The sequence below is a fragment of the Danio rerio genome, chromosome 10 (genome assembly GCF_049306965.1).
Source record: "Danio rerio strain Tuebingen ecotype United States chromosome 10, GRCz12tu, whole genome shotgun sequence".
Lineage (NCBI taxonomy): Eukaryota > Metazoa > Chordata > Actinopteri > Cypriniformes > Danionidae > Danio > Danio rerio.
This window is the reverse complement of record NC_133185.1, coordinates 27,039,262-27,057,132: the sequence shown is the minus strand read 5'-3', so window position 1 is coordinate 27,057,132 and position 17,871 is coordinate 27,039,262. Positions and strand designations below refer to the sequence as shown.

At 34.4% G+C, this 17,871-nt stretch overlaps 2 protein-coding genes across 3 annotated transcripts in view; one reads left to right on the top strand and one right to left on the bottom strand.

Moving 5' to 3' along the window:
• nlgn2b (neuroligin 2b) overlaps positions 1 to 17,871 on the bottom strand; it is a 346,267-nt gene that overhangs the window by 320,236 nt on the left and 8,160 nt on the right. For both annotated transcript variants that reach the window (XM_073913415.1, XM_073913416.1), the window contains one exon: positions 2,402 to 2,509. The gene's annotated coding sequence lies outside the window, so the exon portion shown is untranslated. The remainder of the gene's footprint in view (positions 1 to 2,401; positions 2,510 to 17,871) is intronic.
• Positions 10,383 to 15,925, top strand: cldn7b (claudin 7b). The gene is given in 4 exon segments (NM_131637.2): positions 10,383 to 10,781; positions 12,729 to 12,893; positions 13,157 to 13,241; positions 14,607 to 15,925. Coding segments are annotated over 4 exon segments (648 nt in total). The 5' UTR covers positions 10,383 to 10,558; the 3' UTR covers positions 14,782 to 15,925.

Sequence of the window (17,871 nt, the reverse complement as noted above, 5' to 3'; positions counted from 1 at the left end):
ATTTCACACCCTTTGTTTCAAGTGTGGTCCTGAAAAATCTCTGTTTGAAAGGGTATCTAGCCCTTCTTAGCCCTACGCCTTCAAGCTAAAGAGAATTAGAACAAGGGTAAGGGGAAGGGGTAAGGGGTAGAATTGGGATTGGACGTAAGTTTCCATTTACACTAATGCATATTCATTTTAAAAAATAGAAGTTTTCTTATGGATACACCTGTGATCCACATAAATCTGGCAACCACCAAAATGAATCCTTTTGAAAACTGAGCATTATGTATGGAAACGCTGATGTTCCGCTTCAATATTCATTCATTCATTTTCTTTTTCGGTTTAGTCCCTTTATTAATCTGGGGTCGCCACAGCGGAATGAACCACCAACTTATCCAGCATGTTTTTACGCAGTGGATGCCCTTCCAGCCACAACACAACATCTCTGGGAAACTTCCACAGACACGCTTTCACTCTCATACACTACAGACAATTTAGTCTACTCAATTCAACTGTACCACATGTCTTTGGACTGTGGGGAAAACCAGAGCACACGGAGGAAACCCACACAAACGCAGGGAGAACATGCAAACTCCACAGAGAAACGCCAACTGACCCAGCCGAGGCTTGAACCAGTGACCTTCTTGCTGTGAGGCGACAGCACTACCTACTGAGCCATCTGTGTCGCCCTCTGTTTTAAAATGACAGACTGAAATGCAGATTTTTGAAAAGGGGGGCATGGCTATACACAATCACTCTGGTATTTTGGACTATTGCATACCTTTACTGATTCAATACATGCATCACACAAGTGGCTATGTTTACAAGTGAATATTGCAGATGCTAAAACATTTAAGTCCCCCCTGATATTTTAAAATTGGAATTTTTTTTTCTGGCTCTTGACTCTTCAGTAATTTCTCTTTTATAACAAATAATATGTTCTTTTCATTGCATTTATTGTGAAATAACTGAACAAAAACATAGGAGTAAAATGCTAAAATTAGAAGAAAATTCCACGACACTTTTTTTTGTTCATCAGTTCATCTGAACTCTTCAAGGGAAAATGACCATGGTAGTTTTAAATTCACAAGAGACGAAAGCTCTATTATATTATATAACAAATTTATTTAAGAAAACTAGAGACATTAAAGAGAGACATTATGGTTTCTGAGTTCCAGGTTGCTCTCCTTCAGGTTTCTTTTACCTAAAATTACAACCAAAAGCAGCTTAATGTTAAATATTTGACTTTGAGTTATGCAGGATAAAAGTAGCAACAGGCAGTGCCAGTGGTTCACCAAATGCAACCATGTGATGTCAATAGCAACGGTGCAACTACTTTATATTAATGGTGGCCACAAAGTCCAAAATTCATGTGGATTTTCTTTAAATGATGTAACTCTTTTTATGGGTTCTCTATCAAATATTTTAGTAAAACACATCAATAATAGTATATCAAGCAAGCCATACAATCTATATGATAAAAACTTGCTTTACATTTGATATAAGTTAACTGTGCTATATTCTTTGGAAACCCCAAAGGTTTCCAGGTCAAATATCCTACCCTATTTAAAATACCAGCCAAGGTTTCCAAGAAGAAAACCAAGTTGCATTTAAAAATACAAATTCCAAGCTGTCTAAAATGCAGCATAAGTTACGTCACTAACGTGATAGAAATGTTTGCACAGCCACCTAGAAATGTTCACCAGAACTTGGTTCTGAGTCCTTAAGCTAAATCTAAAAGCTATGAGTCATGATGGCATCAGACCTTACCTGCAGCAAACCTCTGCAACTCTCGATAAAGGTAAACCACAACAGTAATGCACAAATCTGTCTGTGGTGATAAATGCTCAGTAGAAATTTCTTCCATGCTTAAATTCTAATGGTAAGTCTTCCAACTGACCACATAAAAGCAGATTGCACCCCGCTGCAATCTCGCCTTTGCTCACAGAAATACAGCGAAATGTTAGAAGTAATAATTGATCATGCATTATTCATGGATGTGTCCCTGGGGAGGAAGGCAAGAGGAAAGCGAGGGTGACCAGGGTCAAAATAACGCACCTCTGCATGCTGATCCTCATTACATTTGCCATCTGGACTCAGCGTTTACACCGGGGCTTCCCTTCCTGATCCCACCACACACGCACACACACACACACACACACGCACTGCATACTGAAACAAATCTGTTCATGCACACATATACACTGGCAAGCAAATGCACGCTTACAGACACACTTGTGTTCTCTTCCAAGCCTCTATGATCTCTCGGATGATGATTTTAATCCAACATGGCATCGTCTCAAAGCTTCTCGCTCTGTATGCCATGTGCATCCAAACCTGACATTGTACACAGCATTTGAACTCTTCCCCTGAGGCCTCGGCTCTGCCCCGAGGCCTCCCAAAACATCTCCAGACTCACCCCGGATTGTACCACTTTAACTGATCGTCAAGGTCTTGGGCATGTGAGACTGCCAAAGCTGAAGGGCTGCTTTATACTGCTCTCTGGTGGATGAACAAGACTCTGCATCTGAAATGCAAACGAAACCTGAGTCAGCAGCTGCAGTTATGAAAGGACGGGCACAGATTGCTAAATAATATCTTTTGTGTTACTCTCACATTCCTTTACTATAAGCTAACATTAGACTGACATTTAACTTATTATATTAGGGTGATACTTTACTTTGTTGCTTTGGAAAAAGTGGAGGATGAGTGAACGATGACAGAATTTTTCTTTTTGGTTAAACTATCATTTTAATATAAATGTATTGACATTTTAAAAGCAAATACTAAATAGAAATGAGAAATACATACTATAAAATCATTAAAAACTAAACATGAAATCAGTAAAGTAAAGTCTAAGTTAAAAATATTTACAAAACTAACAGTAGCAATTCAGTTGTACTTAACCTTAATGGCAAATTTTGTATTTATAAGGATATAAAGCATGAATATAAGACTTCTTGATGGTAACATTTTCAAATTGTAGAAGTGCTTCATAGAAGAAATTAGTTTTAATGTTCTGAAGAATAATTATTATTAAAAATAATATAGAGTTGAAGTCATAATTATTAGCCCCCATGAATTATTAGCCCCCTTAATTTTTTCCCAATTTCTGTTTACCGGAGAGAAGATTTCTTAAACACATTTGCATAATAGTTTTAATAACTCATTTCTAATAACTGATTTATTTTATCTTTGCCATGATGACAGTAAATAATAAATTACTAGATATTTTTCAAGACACTTCCATACAGCTTGAAAGTGACATTTAAAAGCTTAACTAGGTTAATTAGGTTAACTAGGCAGGATAGGGTAACTGCTTTCATTCTAGTCAAAATAAAACAAATAAAAAATTTTCCAGAAGAAAAAATATTATCAGACATACTGTGAAAATTTCCTTGCTCTGTTAAACATCCTTTGGTAAATATTTAAAAAATAAAAAAAGATTTGTAGGGGAGCTAATTATTTATTAGGACTTTAACTATATATATATGTTTTATGTCAGTTATACATATTTTATGTCAGTTTAATTGGTGGTTCTTTTCTGCTGTGGCAACCCCTAATAAAACTATATATATATATATATATATATATATATATATATATATATATATATATATATATATATATATATATATATATATATATATATATATATATATATATATAGTTTTATTAGGGGTTGCCACAGCAGAAAAGAACCACCAATTAAACTGACATATCTTTTATGAATCAGAGGCCATTCCAGCCACAAATTAGCACTGGGAAACCCAGATACGCTCTCTCATTCACACTCACACAATCATTCACTACACCCAATTTTTTTATCCAATTCATCTTTACAGCATGTCTTTGGACTGTGGGAGAAACCGGAGAAGCTGGAAGAAACTCACACGAAAATAGGGAGAACATGCTAACTCCACACATGCTGTGAGTAGGCATAGGCCGGTATAAGATTCTACCGGTATGATAATCTTTAATAAAAATATCAGTTTCACAATAATGTGATTACTGCTCTAAAATAGTTTATTTTATATGACTGGGTACAAAACAACAAAATTCTCCCCCTTTGCACACAATATATTTTATGTTAAGAAACATTTAACATATTTTCGAACAGTAAAGATGTCAAGCAAAATTATTTAAATTAATTATGAACTTTTTTTTACAAATTTCTTTACATTAAAAAAGAGATTTTTGGATATATTTTCTGCTTAAGATACTTCTTGTCTTTAAAAAATATTAACCAAACTTTTACATATACCATAGGAATGGTATAGCAGAAAATGTTTGCGGTTTCAAAACCTTGACTTTTCCAAACCGCAGTATACCTTGATATCAGTTATCATCCCATGCCTAGCTGTGAGGCGACAGTGCTAACCACTAAGCCACTGTTCCCAATACTAAGTAAATAAATAAATCAAAATTGTGGAAAATAACCAAATACTTTGTAAAGAAATATTCAGCTCAGGTTTTGTTTTCAATAAATAAAACAGAGACAAACAAAATCAATAATTAAATACTTACATTTCTTTCTTCGTAGTATAATTTATAGAAAAAAAAAAAAGTCTATTAAATTATGCAAAAAGCATCATTTCCACAATAGTGCTCTCAGAATGTGTACAGCCTCCCACATAAACAAACACTCTGTATTTATCCTAATGTCCTCCATTATCCTTCCCTGTGAGGCCCTGCTAACATCGCCATTGATTTCACTTTTATCTCATTCCCACACACATTCTCTAACATCCTTTATTCGCTCGTTCTCCCCGTCTCACCTTCTTGTTCTCATTAGGATGTAAATGGACATTATTGTTATCAGACCCCAAGAAAGAGGAACAAAGAGAAATACAAAAAGAGTCAGCTGAGACATTTTGGTGATACTCAACATCCATTACACTGATAAAGGGAAGAACAAAACAAATGTCAGGCCTTTCAGACACTGGGCTAAGTTAAAATGAAAGTGCTAGACTCCCCCTGGTGGCAGAACAGAATTTTTCCAATAGAGGGCAGTAGTAGGTAGAAACTGACACAGTTTCCATGAAACTCGTCTCCATGGGAACTGTGGGTGTATATGGCAAGCCGTTTAACATTTAATCGTCTTCCAAATATAGTAGTATCTATTGTCATGCTAATAACTATTTTCTCCAGTTAAGTACTGGACCTACTAGACTATTATTCACTTGAAACTAGTTCCTATTTTTTAGTTATTAGTTTTTATTTATTGAATCTTTTTTGTTTATTATTATTAGATACATATTAATATGCATCATTGCCACTGTGGTGTTCAATTAAAAATCTTACTAATAAATAAATCATTCTTACCTGTAATAGTTTAAATATGTACTTAGCAATAAGTACTAATGTACTAACATCTACTAAAGTGATACTAATAGCTAGGCCCACACGGAATCTGCGAGCGCTGGAATTTGCAGATTTTCAGCCCATCATTGAGTCCATGTATTTACTTATATAAATGTGTGTAAATTCACATTTATTCAGTTTTTAAATTCATTTTCACTAATATTATTGTGATAAACTCATAATCGTAATAAATAAAATGTTCATATGATTAATTTACAATACACTTTGTAAAGAAATTTTCTGTCTTTTAGTAGATATATTATATGAGACACTTGTTTTGTTTACCAGTGGATGTCATTGGATTTGCAATGTAAACATTAAATAAATGTTGAAAAGGTATCATTTTTATTTCATATATTTAGTGTTTAGTTATGATACTGCTAAAATCATTCTGCATAAATCCGCAGTTTTTACAAAATTCTCAGCAAAAATTGCAAAAAATGTTCACAAAATTCTGTCTGGCCCTACTAATAGCTAAACAGTAAGCACTTGTAACAGAAACTTACTAATTGATAGTTAAGAGAATATCAAATAATAAGTACTAGTATCTAATGATAGATAAGAGTTTTAAAAATATGTACTAGTACCGGATGAATAAGTTAAAATCTAAAAACAATAGAATGTGGTAAATAAGTACCTAAAGAATAAGTACTATACACTCTCGGAAATAAAGGTACAGGAGCTGTCACTGTGGCAGTACCTTTTTTAAAGGTAAATATTTGTACCTTAAGGATCCAGAATAGTATGTTAAAGGTACTTTTTTTTTTTAATGTGGGCACTAGTATGTACCTTTGAGGTACAATTACGGACCCTTCAGGTACAAAAATGTAACTTTTGAAAAGGTACTCGCCCAGTGACAGGTCCTGTACCTTTATTTCTGAGAGTGCAGTAGCTAATAAATTAGTACAAAATGCAAAAGATATTAAGTGACCGAAAATAGGTTCACTGTAAAAAAATCACATGATCAGTTAGTCATGACATCATATGTTTTTGGTTCATTGTAACTTATTAAACCAAGTTAATCTTGTTCTAACTTAATTTTATTTTTTAAGTTTTTTAAGTTTATTTTAAGTTATGCAGGCTGTTTTAAGTCAGTTTGACATAATATAAGTTCACTGGACTCATAAGGTTAATTTGATTCAGCTTAAAAATTAGGGCAACTATGATTTTTTTACAGTGTAAAGTGATAGCATGTAAATAGATATGAGTAGTTTATGGATTAAATGCCAAATGGCTTGCCATGGTGGGTAGGATTGAATCTATAACAATGTCCCATGCTACAAGATATATAATCATACAAACACCTCAGAGTTAATTAAACTACATAAAGCAACATAAAATAGCATAAGTATGAAAACAAAACAGGAGTTGTTAGAATTATGAGCTCCTCAATTGATACTTGTCCCATTTTCTCGCAGCTATGAGTCACGATCAGTTGACAGTTTGAATTACTTGACTTGGAGCTCCAAACAATTATAAGGGTGGGTCTAATAAGGCCCTTACTCTTCACCCAAACACAGAAGTGACATTCAAATCTTCTCTCAGGAAAAAAACACAGAGAGGAAAAAAAAGAAGTAGTTGTACTACCATGGCAAAGATATTTATAGGAAGTTTGCATTCGCACACAGTGTCAGAAATAAACTTCCGAGTTTGTCGTGTTCTCTGAGACGGTAACCGGTGGGGTGTGTGAAATGCCTCACTGGAGCTTTAGATACTATGAGAGAAGATGTGATACATGTATATTGGATTGTGCATGCTGAGGGAAATACAGTATAAAGCAGAGATGTCTTTGTTTGTATGAAAGTGTTTGTCTTGGATTCCAGGAAATGCTCAGAGCTTTTGAAATGTGTTGTGTGGTTTACAGTAGAACCTGTTTGTCCAGTACCTGTTTACGTTAAAAACCCTCCCCCCGTGAGAGCTATGTCATATAACGCTTTAGTTTCACAAACTAAGCGTACATCCGTATGTGTGCAGACATGCGTGGGTGAATCATATCAGGAAAGTTCTTTCTGGCTGAAACCTGTGACATCACGATTTGTACGATTTCTGAAGACACCCCCTTTTCTCTTTAACAAAAATAAAGTGGGCAAATTCCAAGGAAAAATACATCCTCATGTGCCATCACGCATACAGAATCCTGCACTATGTTATATGCATTGGCATGTAATATAGTGATATGTACATATCTGATTTGTACATTCAGGTCAGGTTCTTAAAGGAAATTGTCAAAAATAGAGAGAGAAAATGAATAAACATTTAAACAAAAATTTACTTTTATCCTGGATGTGTTTCCATCAACCTATGTTTTGCAGCAATTTCCAAAAGTCATTTAAAAAAGATAAAATTGATGTTTTAGTAGGACTACATTGATCCATTGTATCCATTTAATCAAAGGTGACATCGATGATTTATTCAAGAGCTGATTACAAAGAAAGCCATTTTTACTTGGGAGTGGCCAAATATGCTGTATTTTAGGAATTATAGTTTATTGCTTCACAGAGGAACTGTGGATTCAAAGCTTCCGGATGAAATGATCAACCTTTTTGAAATATGATGTAGCTTCATGTAGTGTTTGTTGCATAAAGTAAAAAGATCCCAGTTTATATAAATGCATTCCTATATCTTTGAAGAAGGATCAAACGACATTCACGTATGCCAGATGTTCAGTAAATCTAAAAATGTGGGGGTGAATAGGGGAAAATCATTTAATTGTAGTTTTACAAAAAATCGATGAGTTTTGAATTGTCTGAATGACATCCTCGTATGAGCAGAGAACAACAACTTTTTTAATATTTATTTATTTTGCTAAATTGAAAAAGAAAGAAAAAACTCTTGAATGCAGGCTGCTAAAGTTTTTGAAAAGAAAAGTATTATCCCCTCTGTGTCATTTACCAAAATATTATCTTGTGAAAAATGTGACAGAATGCACATAATGGATTTTACCAGCTCAGTCCATCCGCTTGTTCAATGTGACATGGTAATAATAAATGTTTACAAAGCGATGTAATACTTTCGAAAATCAAGACCGCTATATATATATATATATATATATATATATATCCATGCCTAATTTCCGATCGGCAGAAAGTGATATTTTTTTAGAAATTCTTAAAATATTGTTGTCTGTGATGCAGCTAGTCCAAAGACTTTTGTATACACCATGATTCCATATAAAATTCAATTTAATGTGTGACATGACTAAAAAGAGGTCATAAATTAAACTTTTCTCATTTCAAATGAGCAGCATTTTGGACCCGGAAACAGTATTCCATATGTCACGACTTGACTTAAATGGAAAACCATGCATGAGTCCTTAACAACCAAAACAAATGACAACGGTGGACTACAGGACTGTGTAAAAAGAAGCATAGTGTTCCTTAAAAAGTGACATCACCACCTACTGGCCAGCTCAATACAGTTGTTTGGTCATTATTTTCATAGATCTGTGTAATGTTATCGCTTTGACAATGTTGTTATATGAATGCCTTTCAAAACAAAGGAAAAACTACATTTTACAATGTATGTTGTTGTACATGCAAACATGCTAAATTAGAACTAAAAATGTCTCTTTTCATGTTTATACATTAACATTTTTAATTTGTTGTTTATCTCCAGATAATACATGTCAATTATCATATATATTTGGTAATGTTTAAAAAGTCATAATTAATTGAAAAGCTGCAATAAGATACTTAACCATAAAAAAAAAAGTTTTGTGGAATAAATAATATCCACGGATGTTAAATTTTCTTCATTTAAATAATAAATGGCAATAAAAAACTTTATTTTTAGGTTTTAAACTTTTTTCTATGTCAGTCTGTTCATATACTACAGCATACAGTAAAAAATGACACATTGGTGAGGCTGATTTCCTCTACAATTTCCTCTTTTACTTTCTGTGGTGAGTAGTCATCATTTGCTTTTCTTGTTTGAGTAAAAATATTGTCCTTCAAATTTAAGACTTGATATCCTGACTATGTTTTGCACTTGTCTTAAGATTAGGATTGCAACATAATCATTCTTTAAATGTGTGACTCAGTTCCTTTTGTGACTCCGTAAAATGATTTGTTCAAATGCTAAATACAAATGTACTGTATGTCAACTCTGTGTCTGTGTGTGTGTGTGTGTGTGTGTGTGTGTGTGTGTGTGTGTGTGTGTGTGTGTGTGTGTGTGTGTGTCATGTTGTATGCTTTTAAACATCACTGATATTATACAGAACATTGACCATCAAATGTCAGTTTATTTGAGGAAAAGTATTGTTTGTTCTTTGACAGTATCATTTAAGCATAATTTAACACTTCTTAACTGACAGAAGGTCTGGTTGGATCTGGGCAAAGTAAGAGAGTAAGTGACTCTGTAATAATAAAGTTCTTGTATACTACAATTATTTTTAATGACCTACGCAAACAGTAGGTCTATATTATGGGTTTCAAACCTTAAAATTGATAGAAAATTGTATAATCCTTCACAATTTATTCTTCTTCACACACACACACACACACATACACACACACACACACACACACACACACACACACACACACGCTAAAACATGGATTATTTTTATTGACCCATATTTTCAACTTTTAAGTGACTTATTTATTTCTAAAGCTATATAGGCTATGCTTTTTTGGGGAGGGGTGGAGGTGGGGGGGTCCTTGATAGCTCATTACATAGTAGTTTTCATTTATTTGTATTTTATTTTTTAAACCCGTCATTTACAATGTTCTTGAAGATTATCTTAAATACACTAATGTAGAATACAAACAGAAGTCTTCTACTATTATAAACAACTGAAGCATGTTGACATTTGGTCTAAACAAATTCAAAAGCCGAAAGTATGACCAAAATGTGGTGATCAGATCTACAGTGACGTTTCTCACCTCTCGATACGCGATGCCATCACGAAACCCCCCTACAAAACCTCATAAGCAACCTGAAGCAGCAGAAAACGAAACTCCTCTTGTCTCCGCCCATAGAGAGGACGAGGCTCTTAAAGCTCAAATCATCAGATTCAGCTCATTTCATAATCAAGGTGCGGCTTCGGTGAACAGGTGTTTGAGTCAGGGCTTCTCCGATTTTTATTTACATTTTAAACTTATTTTATTATTTTGACCAATTCATAATCGGAAGGCTGCTGAAAGCGAGCGATATTTGGACACTAATAAGTTATTTGCTAAGCAGGTTTAGTTTTTAAACTCATTCTGAGAAGATGGCACATAAAGGACTGCAACTCCTAGGGTTTACTCTATCGTTGCTAGGGTTGATTGGGCTCATTATTGGCACAATCATGCCCCAGTGGAAGATGTCTGCTTACGTTGGAGATAATATAATCACAGCTATTGCGATGTACCAGGGCCTTTGGATGTCGTGCGCTTACCAGAGCACCGGCCAACAGCAATGCAAGGTGTATGACTCCGTCCTACAACTCGACAGTAAGTTCAAACTGCCTATAAACTTTTAACTGTGTAAACACTGTTTGCAGTTCCAAAACGTACCTTAATCTCTACTGAACTTCTTTGGAATACAAGTTGTGGTTTTAAACTTCCGAAAGCTGCCGTTTAGTGAAAACTGTAGCCTACCTGAGTACACGCATGCGCGTACTGTTCACCGTGCTGGCAAAAGACAGTGGTACTGAGAAGCTTCGTACTGTGATAATGCGTACTCTAGCGTTTGTAAACAAATTATGAAATAAGTTTTCATATTTATTGCGGCATCATACTGAATTATTTTTAAAATGATGATTCTTGTTATGATTACCTGTAAAAAAAAAAAAATAAACAGACCTTTCACACTATTGTGATGTTTTTCTTTACCAAAACATGAAAGATATCGAGCTCAAACTGTTTGTCATTACCACGCCCTGTTCACTTGGCGGCAACTCATCTCGAGTTACCGCAGTAATGACACGCACCTGTCCTGTTACTACACGAGTTTTTAAAAACAAAAATCATGCTTTGTTTTGTGCTTAGATTGAAAATGTAATAAAAAAATTGTCTGTCATTCAAGTGGCGTTTGGTTACAAAATATCTTTCACACGTTCGTGCAAAACTGGTTGTTAGATAAAATTTTTTGTTTAGACTACGTTTTGTTACTATGTGTGTACGTGCTCACTCGTCAAAGAAGCTTAAAGTTGATAAAGGCATCTGTCCTTCAGGAATGTGCAAATATTTCCAACCTAGAGTTGCCAAAATAGGAGATTATTCGTGATTATAAAACAAAATAGAAATCGTTTTAACATAAGTGTGAACTCTCTAACTGGGGCATTGCTAGTTTATTGATGGCTGATACGGTTGGGTTACGCTTTTACTCAAAGTAATGATTATACGGGCGTGACTCCCACCCTTCCTCCCCTCGCGGAAATTCAGTGCTCCTGGATCGGGTGGGGAGTCAGGCATTGTCTTTGAAGGGCTACAGTTATTTTGCCAACAGCTTATCAAAACAACCAAGAGAAGACTCCTTTGTAAAGCACATAAACACAGACAATAAACTCTTTTTATTATATAATAACACTACAGGCGTTTTGCCTTTGTTTGGTTAATGTTTATTTACCAGATTTGTTTTTCAATTTTTACTCCCAGCATTCGAGATTGATGGAAAGGAGTTGTTTGGCTCACTTCAGCCATTTTGTGTTTATGGTTATAAGTTTATAGACCCTAAAGTAATTTAGCCTGTTACCATATCAGTTTTTGATAAAGGTAGTGTGAAATAAGACTCTTATCAGTGAGTTTATTTTCCATTTATGATCTGTACACGAACATACCTCACATTTCAGGTTTGTAATTACATCTAACTGTAATATTGCTATTAGGGATGAAAAAACAGATAATGTGACGTAATTGCCTGCAGCCATTTTGTACATCAAGCTAGATTTTAATTTCAACTTTAATTCAGATGAAGACTTTTAAGTTTTCTAAGAACTTCTGGATTTCTACTCCGTAACAATCTGAATTGTTAAGAAGTGCTAAAATGCTTTTGATGAGCCAACTATGCCAACAAAAAGAAAATAAAGTAATGCTGCAGTAACACCCAACTTCCCATATCTGGTCAAACCGGTTCCTTCTCTAAAGCTAAAGGGCAAATTGCTGCCCACATATGTACACAATCTTCCCTGCGCTCTCAAAGGAGCCTTCCGGTTGGAACCGGTCTTTGCACCTGACTGCAGGTGTAGTGGGGGAAGGGCTTTTGTTCTGAGTCAGAGAGAAAAACAAACGTCAGTGGATAACTGGGCCATTTTAAAGTTTATAATCTTTATTTTTGACTCACCATTGGAATGCAGCTTATTTGCAGTCATTGTTAGTTTATTTACCTTCAAGTAAAAAAGGCAGATTTATTTACCTTTTCTTTCTGTAACTTTCTTTCTTTACCCTCCCCCTTTCCAGGTGCTCTCCAGGCAACTCGTGCCCTTATGGTTGTAGCAATTCTTCTTACAGTAGCTGGACTGGGTGTGGCCAGCATGGGCATGAAGTGTACTAACTGTGGTGGTGATGACAAGGTCAAAAAGTCCCGCATTGCCATGACAGGCGGTATAATCCTCTCTGTTGGAGGTAAGATTACTCCCTTATCATTTGAGATGTTGCTAAAGCACAACATTTTGCCCAAAAAAATGCTGTCTGAAATCTAATCCTCAAACACTTTCCTTTTTAGGAATGTCTGATATTTTTGCCATTTCAATTTACTCTAGTACAGATCTTTGTCAGATGACATTTTTTAAATGTTTCTCTCCTGTTCTGCGCTGAAAAATGTCTTTGTCAAGAACATGTTTGGAATTTTTCTCAAAAGTAACTAATTTATTGTTTCTCTTCCTCAGCCCTCTGTAGCATTGTTGCCTGTGGCTGGTTTACAAGTCAAATTATCAGGGATTTCTACAACCCCTTCACACCTGTCAATACAAAGTAAGTAGCTGCAATGAATGTGTGCTTCAAATAATTTTAGTCCTCTAAACATTTAATACGCAATAGTTAAATGTTCATATGCAAAATTTTACTTTGTAGCACTCATATTGATTTTGCTTCTTTTAGATATGTTGATTCTAAGTAACTTTTGCAACTGTCAACTATCTACTAAAATACTATTTAGATGGTCTCCAAACATAATCATTCCAACCACACATCTTAACGCTAAACTAACAATGACCTACAGGCTGGGATGAACATTTTTTTTCTTCTTCCACTACATCTAGCACTCAGCAATGTCCAAACAGCTTTAAAAGCTTAGGGGAAATGTGGTGAGCAAGCAAAATCCAGGCTTTCAATGAATATAGTTTACAGTAGTCAACATCAAAATGATGCCTGCTCAAAGAAAACTGATACTTTTATTCAATAATATTGATTTTATGCTTATGTAGATTCAACCACATTGCATAGTTGTATTTGGACAGTAAAAGGTTTACAGACTGTTGTTCAACACATGCAGACTACAAACAAATCCACTGCACATGATGAACGGGTTTCGTCATTTATCATGTACCTGTACTGTTGTTATGTGGACAGTCTAGGAAGTTGGCCTACAAGCAGTTGCAGGCTAACAAGGACCATGTGTGGATCACCACGGAATACATTTAGCTAAAGCATACTTTGCTTTTAATTATAACAGTTTTTCTTTAGTTTCTCTTTAACTGTGTCATGAAAATGAAACCTAAGAAATTAAACTTCCATTTACGACCCCAACGTTATATAAATGAACAAGCAAAATGCTGAGGTATATTTAGTTTTATTTCCCAGTGATGGGTTGCAGCTTGAAGGGCATCCGCTGCGTTAAACATATGCTGGACAAGTTGGCGGTTCATTCCACTGTGGCGATCCCAGATTAATAAAGGGACTAGGCCGAAAAGAAAATGAATGAATGAATATTTCGTTTTGGTTGGAATCATGGTGTAAGTGTTCTAGAATTCTAACTGAGGCTGCATTTCATTAGAAGATTTCATCTCTATGCCATAATAAAGGGGGATGAAGGAGTAGGGGACCAAAAACCGGACCAAAATATGTTCATTGACTTCTGCTATAACAAATGATTAAATGTGCAAGAAAAATTATGTTCAGCACTTGTACCCAAAAATATCTACAATTCTAAGGGTTGGTCTATTAATGTGTTAAGCGAGTAGATTCAGCTAGCAACAACACTGTGAAGTGTTTTTTGTAAAAAACAAAAGGAGATGTCATCAAAATGAAGTGTCCCCCGTTGACCTATCTTCTGTTTCTTTTATTGAACACAATGCAAAGGAAACTGAAAGCTCATAATATAATATTCTCTCTCTGTAGGTATGAATTTGGTGCAGCTATTTTCATCGCCTGGGCTGGTGCATTTCTCGATATAATGGGTGGAGGCATGTTGGCCTCTTCTTGCTCAAAGGGTCAGTCATCTCCTAATTACCCTAAGTCCTCCAGACCCGTCAAGTCCTCCAGACCACCCAGCAGCAGCAAGGAATATGTTTGAGCCATTTGTTCACGAGCTGGAAAGGACATGATCAATCCCAGAGCATGGGTAGAAGTTTGCCCTGTCAGCTGATATGAGATCTGTTTAATTTGGTTTGTATGTTTGACTATAGATAGAAAAAACAGCTCAGAAAGGTATTTTTGGCCAACTTTTACTTGTGTTCTGATACAGCAGCCCACCAAAAATGGTCACTTCTTTCTTTTGGTTAGCTCCTTGTTCCACCTTCCCCACCCCGATTATAAAATGTGAGTTTGCAAAGGGGCTTCTTCCCCAGAGTCTTCCTCATTTCAGATTACTGTCACCTTTAGTGAACATGAAAGAGGGAGACCTGCTCAGGGAAAAATCATTACTCATACTGCTCTGTTACACCACATCTCTGCTTCCAGCTGTTAAACCCTTGCTTGCATCATTTTAGGAACTGCGCCAGACACTGAGGTGCTTATGAACAATTAATACATGCATTACATTTTTAAAGCTAAGAGTAACATGCAAATAACCTGGTTCACTTTGCAGTCTTTTCCCTGTCTGGTCCCCATGCCAGCAGAAACTTTTTTCATACTTCATTTTATACAAATTAGCACCCTTTAGGTGAAGTTTCACTCGTAAGTTCAATGAATCATTCTTTTCAGTGTATGCTGATGAAGCTGGATTAAAACTTTAGATGGAAAAATGAAGATTAATTTGGTTTGGATGAGGCTTAACATGAAGCACTAAAATCAAATTGCTCTTTCTTATGCAACATGAACCTTTTGATTTGCTGTTGTCCTTTGTTTTGAGTGTACACCTTGGTTTTTGTGCCCATTTAGGAAGGTAACATGTTTTTTGTTTTTATACACTCCATTAATTGGTCACAAAAAAGCTGTGAATATTGGCTTAGTTGAATCACTGCTGGTTCCAACTATTTTTATGTTAATGTAAAACTTTTTTTTATCCATAATATGAACATTTAAAACTGGACTATACTTTTTTTTTTTTTTGCTTTGGTCTGTGCTTGAACCATTTGATGTGGGTTGCACTCAAGTCTACTTAGGATAGAGTCACGTGAATGTCTGTGACTAGCTTATGCAAATATTTAACTTTTTAAAATGTTTTTGACTTCAAGTTTGCAATTGAAAAATTTTATGTAAATAAATTTTTTAAACAGAGTCTGACTTATTTCATTTTCCTTTGTCTAATATGTAGCAGTTTAACCATATTAGTGATTTGCAAATACTTCAGGAATGGTGTGTCACGTGGTCTTTGGACTTCAGTATCATAGTTTGCAAATTCTGGCTTTCACATGAAACATTTTTGTAGGTTGTTAATGGGAGAATTTAAGTAAACGGATGATGGGTCACTGCAACTCATTCAGTGAATTAGTTATGTCATGACATTTTTATACTTTTGCCCTTTTAATCAAGCATTTTGATATAGAATTTAAGCATATTTTACAATGGAGGAACGAGGAAATATTATAGTTACTATATAGCTTTTGCATAGTTAAATATTCCATGGTGGGCTTACACTGTAGTTGATCGTTTTGGTCAAATGATTATCAAGTTTTCCTTTTTCCCAATAAAATCTGTTGCTTTTATATTTTTACATTTAAACCTATTGGAGCGTTAAAAAGTAAAATTGTGGAAGGGACATTCTACAGTAATGTTCATTTTTCTGTCTACGATTTTACACTTGAAAAACATCTTTAGGTTTACAATCTTTTTTCTTTTATTAATAAAACAATATGTTATTTAAATCATCAATGTGGCAATAATTAGTTTTAATTACTTCTGAAAAATTTCAAACCACATAACTGCTTGTCCTCAGTTTTTTACCATTTAACGTACATGCATTAAAGCAATAAAATATAAAATTACATTTTAAAAGAAAATACCAAAGAAATATTATATAATCTATCATGAAAGTAGTTCCCTGGAGTTATCACTGGTGTTCCAGATTAGCAAAAGTCTTATTTTGGAATAAAAATTACTCTAGTGACATGACTTCCATCTACCTATTTCCTGCAGATCTGTAAAAAAGTCCATTGTAACTCCACTGCCATTTTTTACTTATCAGAATTTTATGTGAGCAAATCCACATGAAGCTTTAGTTAGTGTAATTGGTGTGACCTCCTTTATTGTTATGAAATTGTCAAAACTGTGAGTGATTTAGTATTATGACTTTTGACATGGTAACACCTTGCAGCAGATATTTTGTAAAATGCAATTTTCTTATAAATTGTTGCTGGTGTCACTTTTCTTTTGGGTAACACCACTGAAGATCATGTTTTTATCACTGGTGATTCATTTGTGTCACTGGTGTTTTTTCCTCTGTTAGAAAAATGTGTTGAGATACGTAATATTTTAAAAGATACTAATTTTACATCGACTGAACTCGGCTAGACTCAAAATTTGTAGTTAAGTTATATAAATGTTCTATATTTATAGATGTTTTTTTAAATACTTGAATTTTTATAGCAAATGTATGTACAGGTAGCTCTTTCACAATAGTCAATATATCAACTTATCACACAACACATGACCTCAATCATTTTTGGTGATGTAATATATATATCGTCCATACAAAAAAACTATTTAAGCAACATCTGTCTCTATTGAAGGTGTCAGTATGGTTAAAAACACTATAGTATTTACTATAAATTACTTTAGTATATCATCATGTGCGTGCCTGACAACTGAAAATAGATCTGGTACCAGATTTCGCAGCCTCTATTAATTTGTACCTTGCATTTTTTGGTTAACATTTATTACTATTTATTTAGTATATGCGTTTTCACATTCTGAATCCAATGTATAATTATTAAATTGCTAAAATGACTGTAATAAATTAAATATTCTTAAAAATAAAATATTGTGTTCTTCGGAAGAGTTTACTTGCATCTTGATGATTTTACAGTATGTTGTCAATATATAATGAGTGGCTTAAAATGGCTTTAAAATAACAATAATATTGTTTATCGCAATATATTTTGATGCAATATATTGCACAACAAAAAAATAGCAATGCTGATAGGCCTAAATGTATGGTTGCAGAAATGAACTAACATTGTGAAATAGCACTTTTAACAAATCTGATTAAAAGAAATAAAAAATA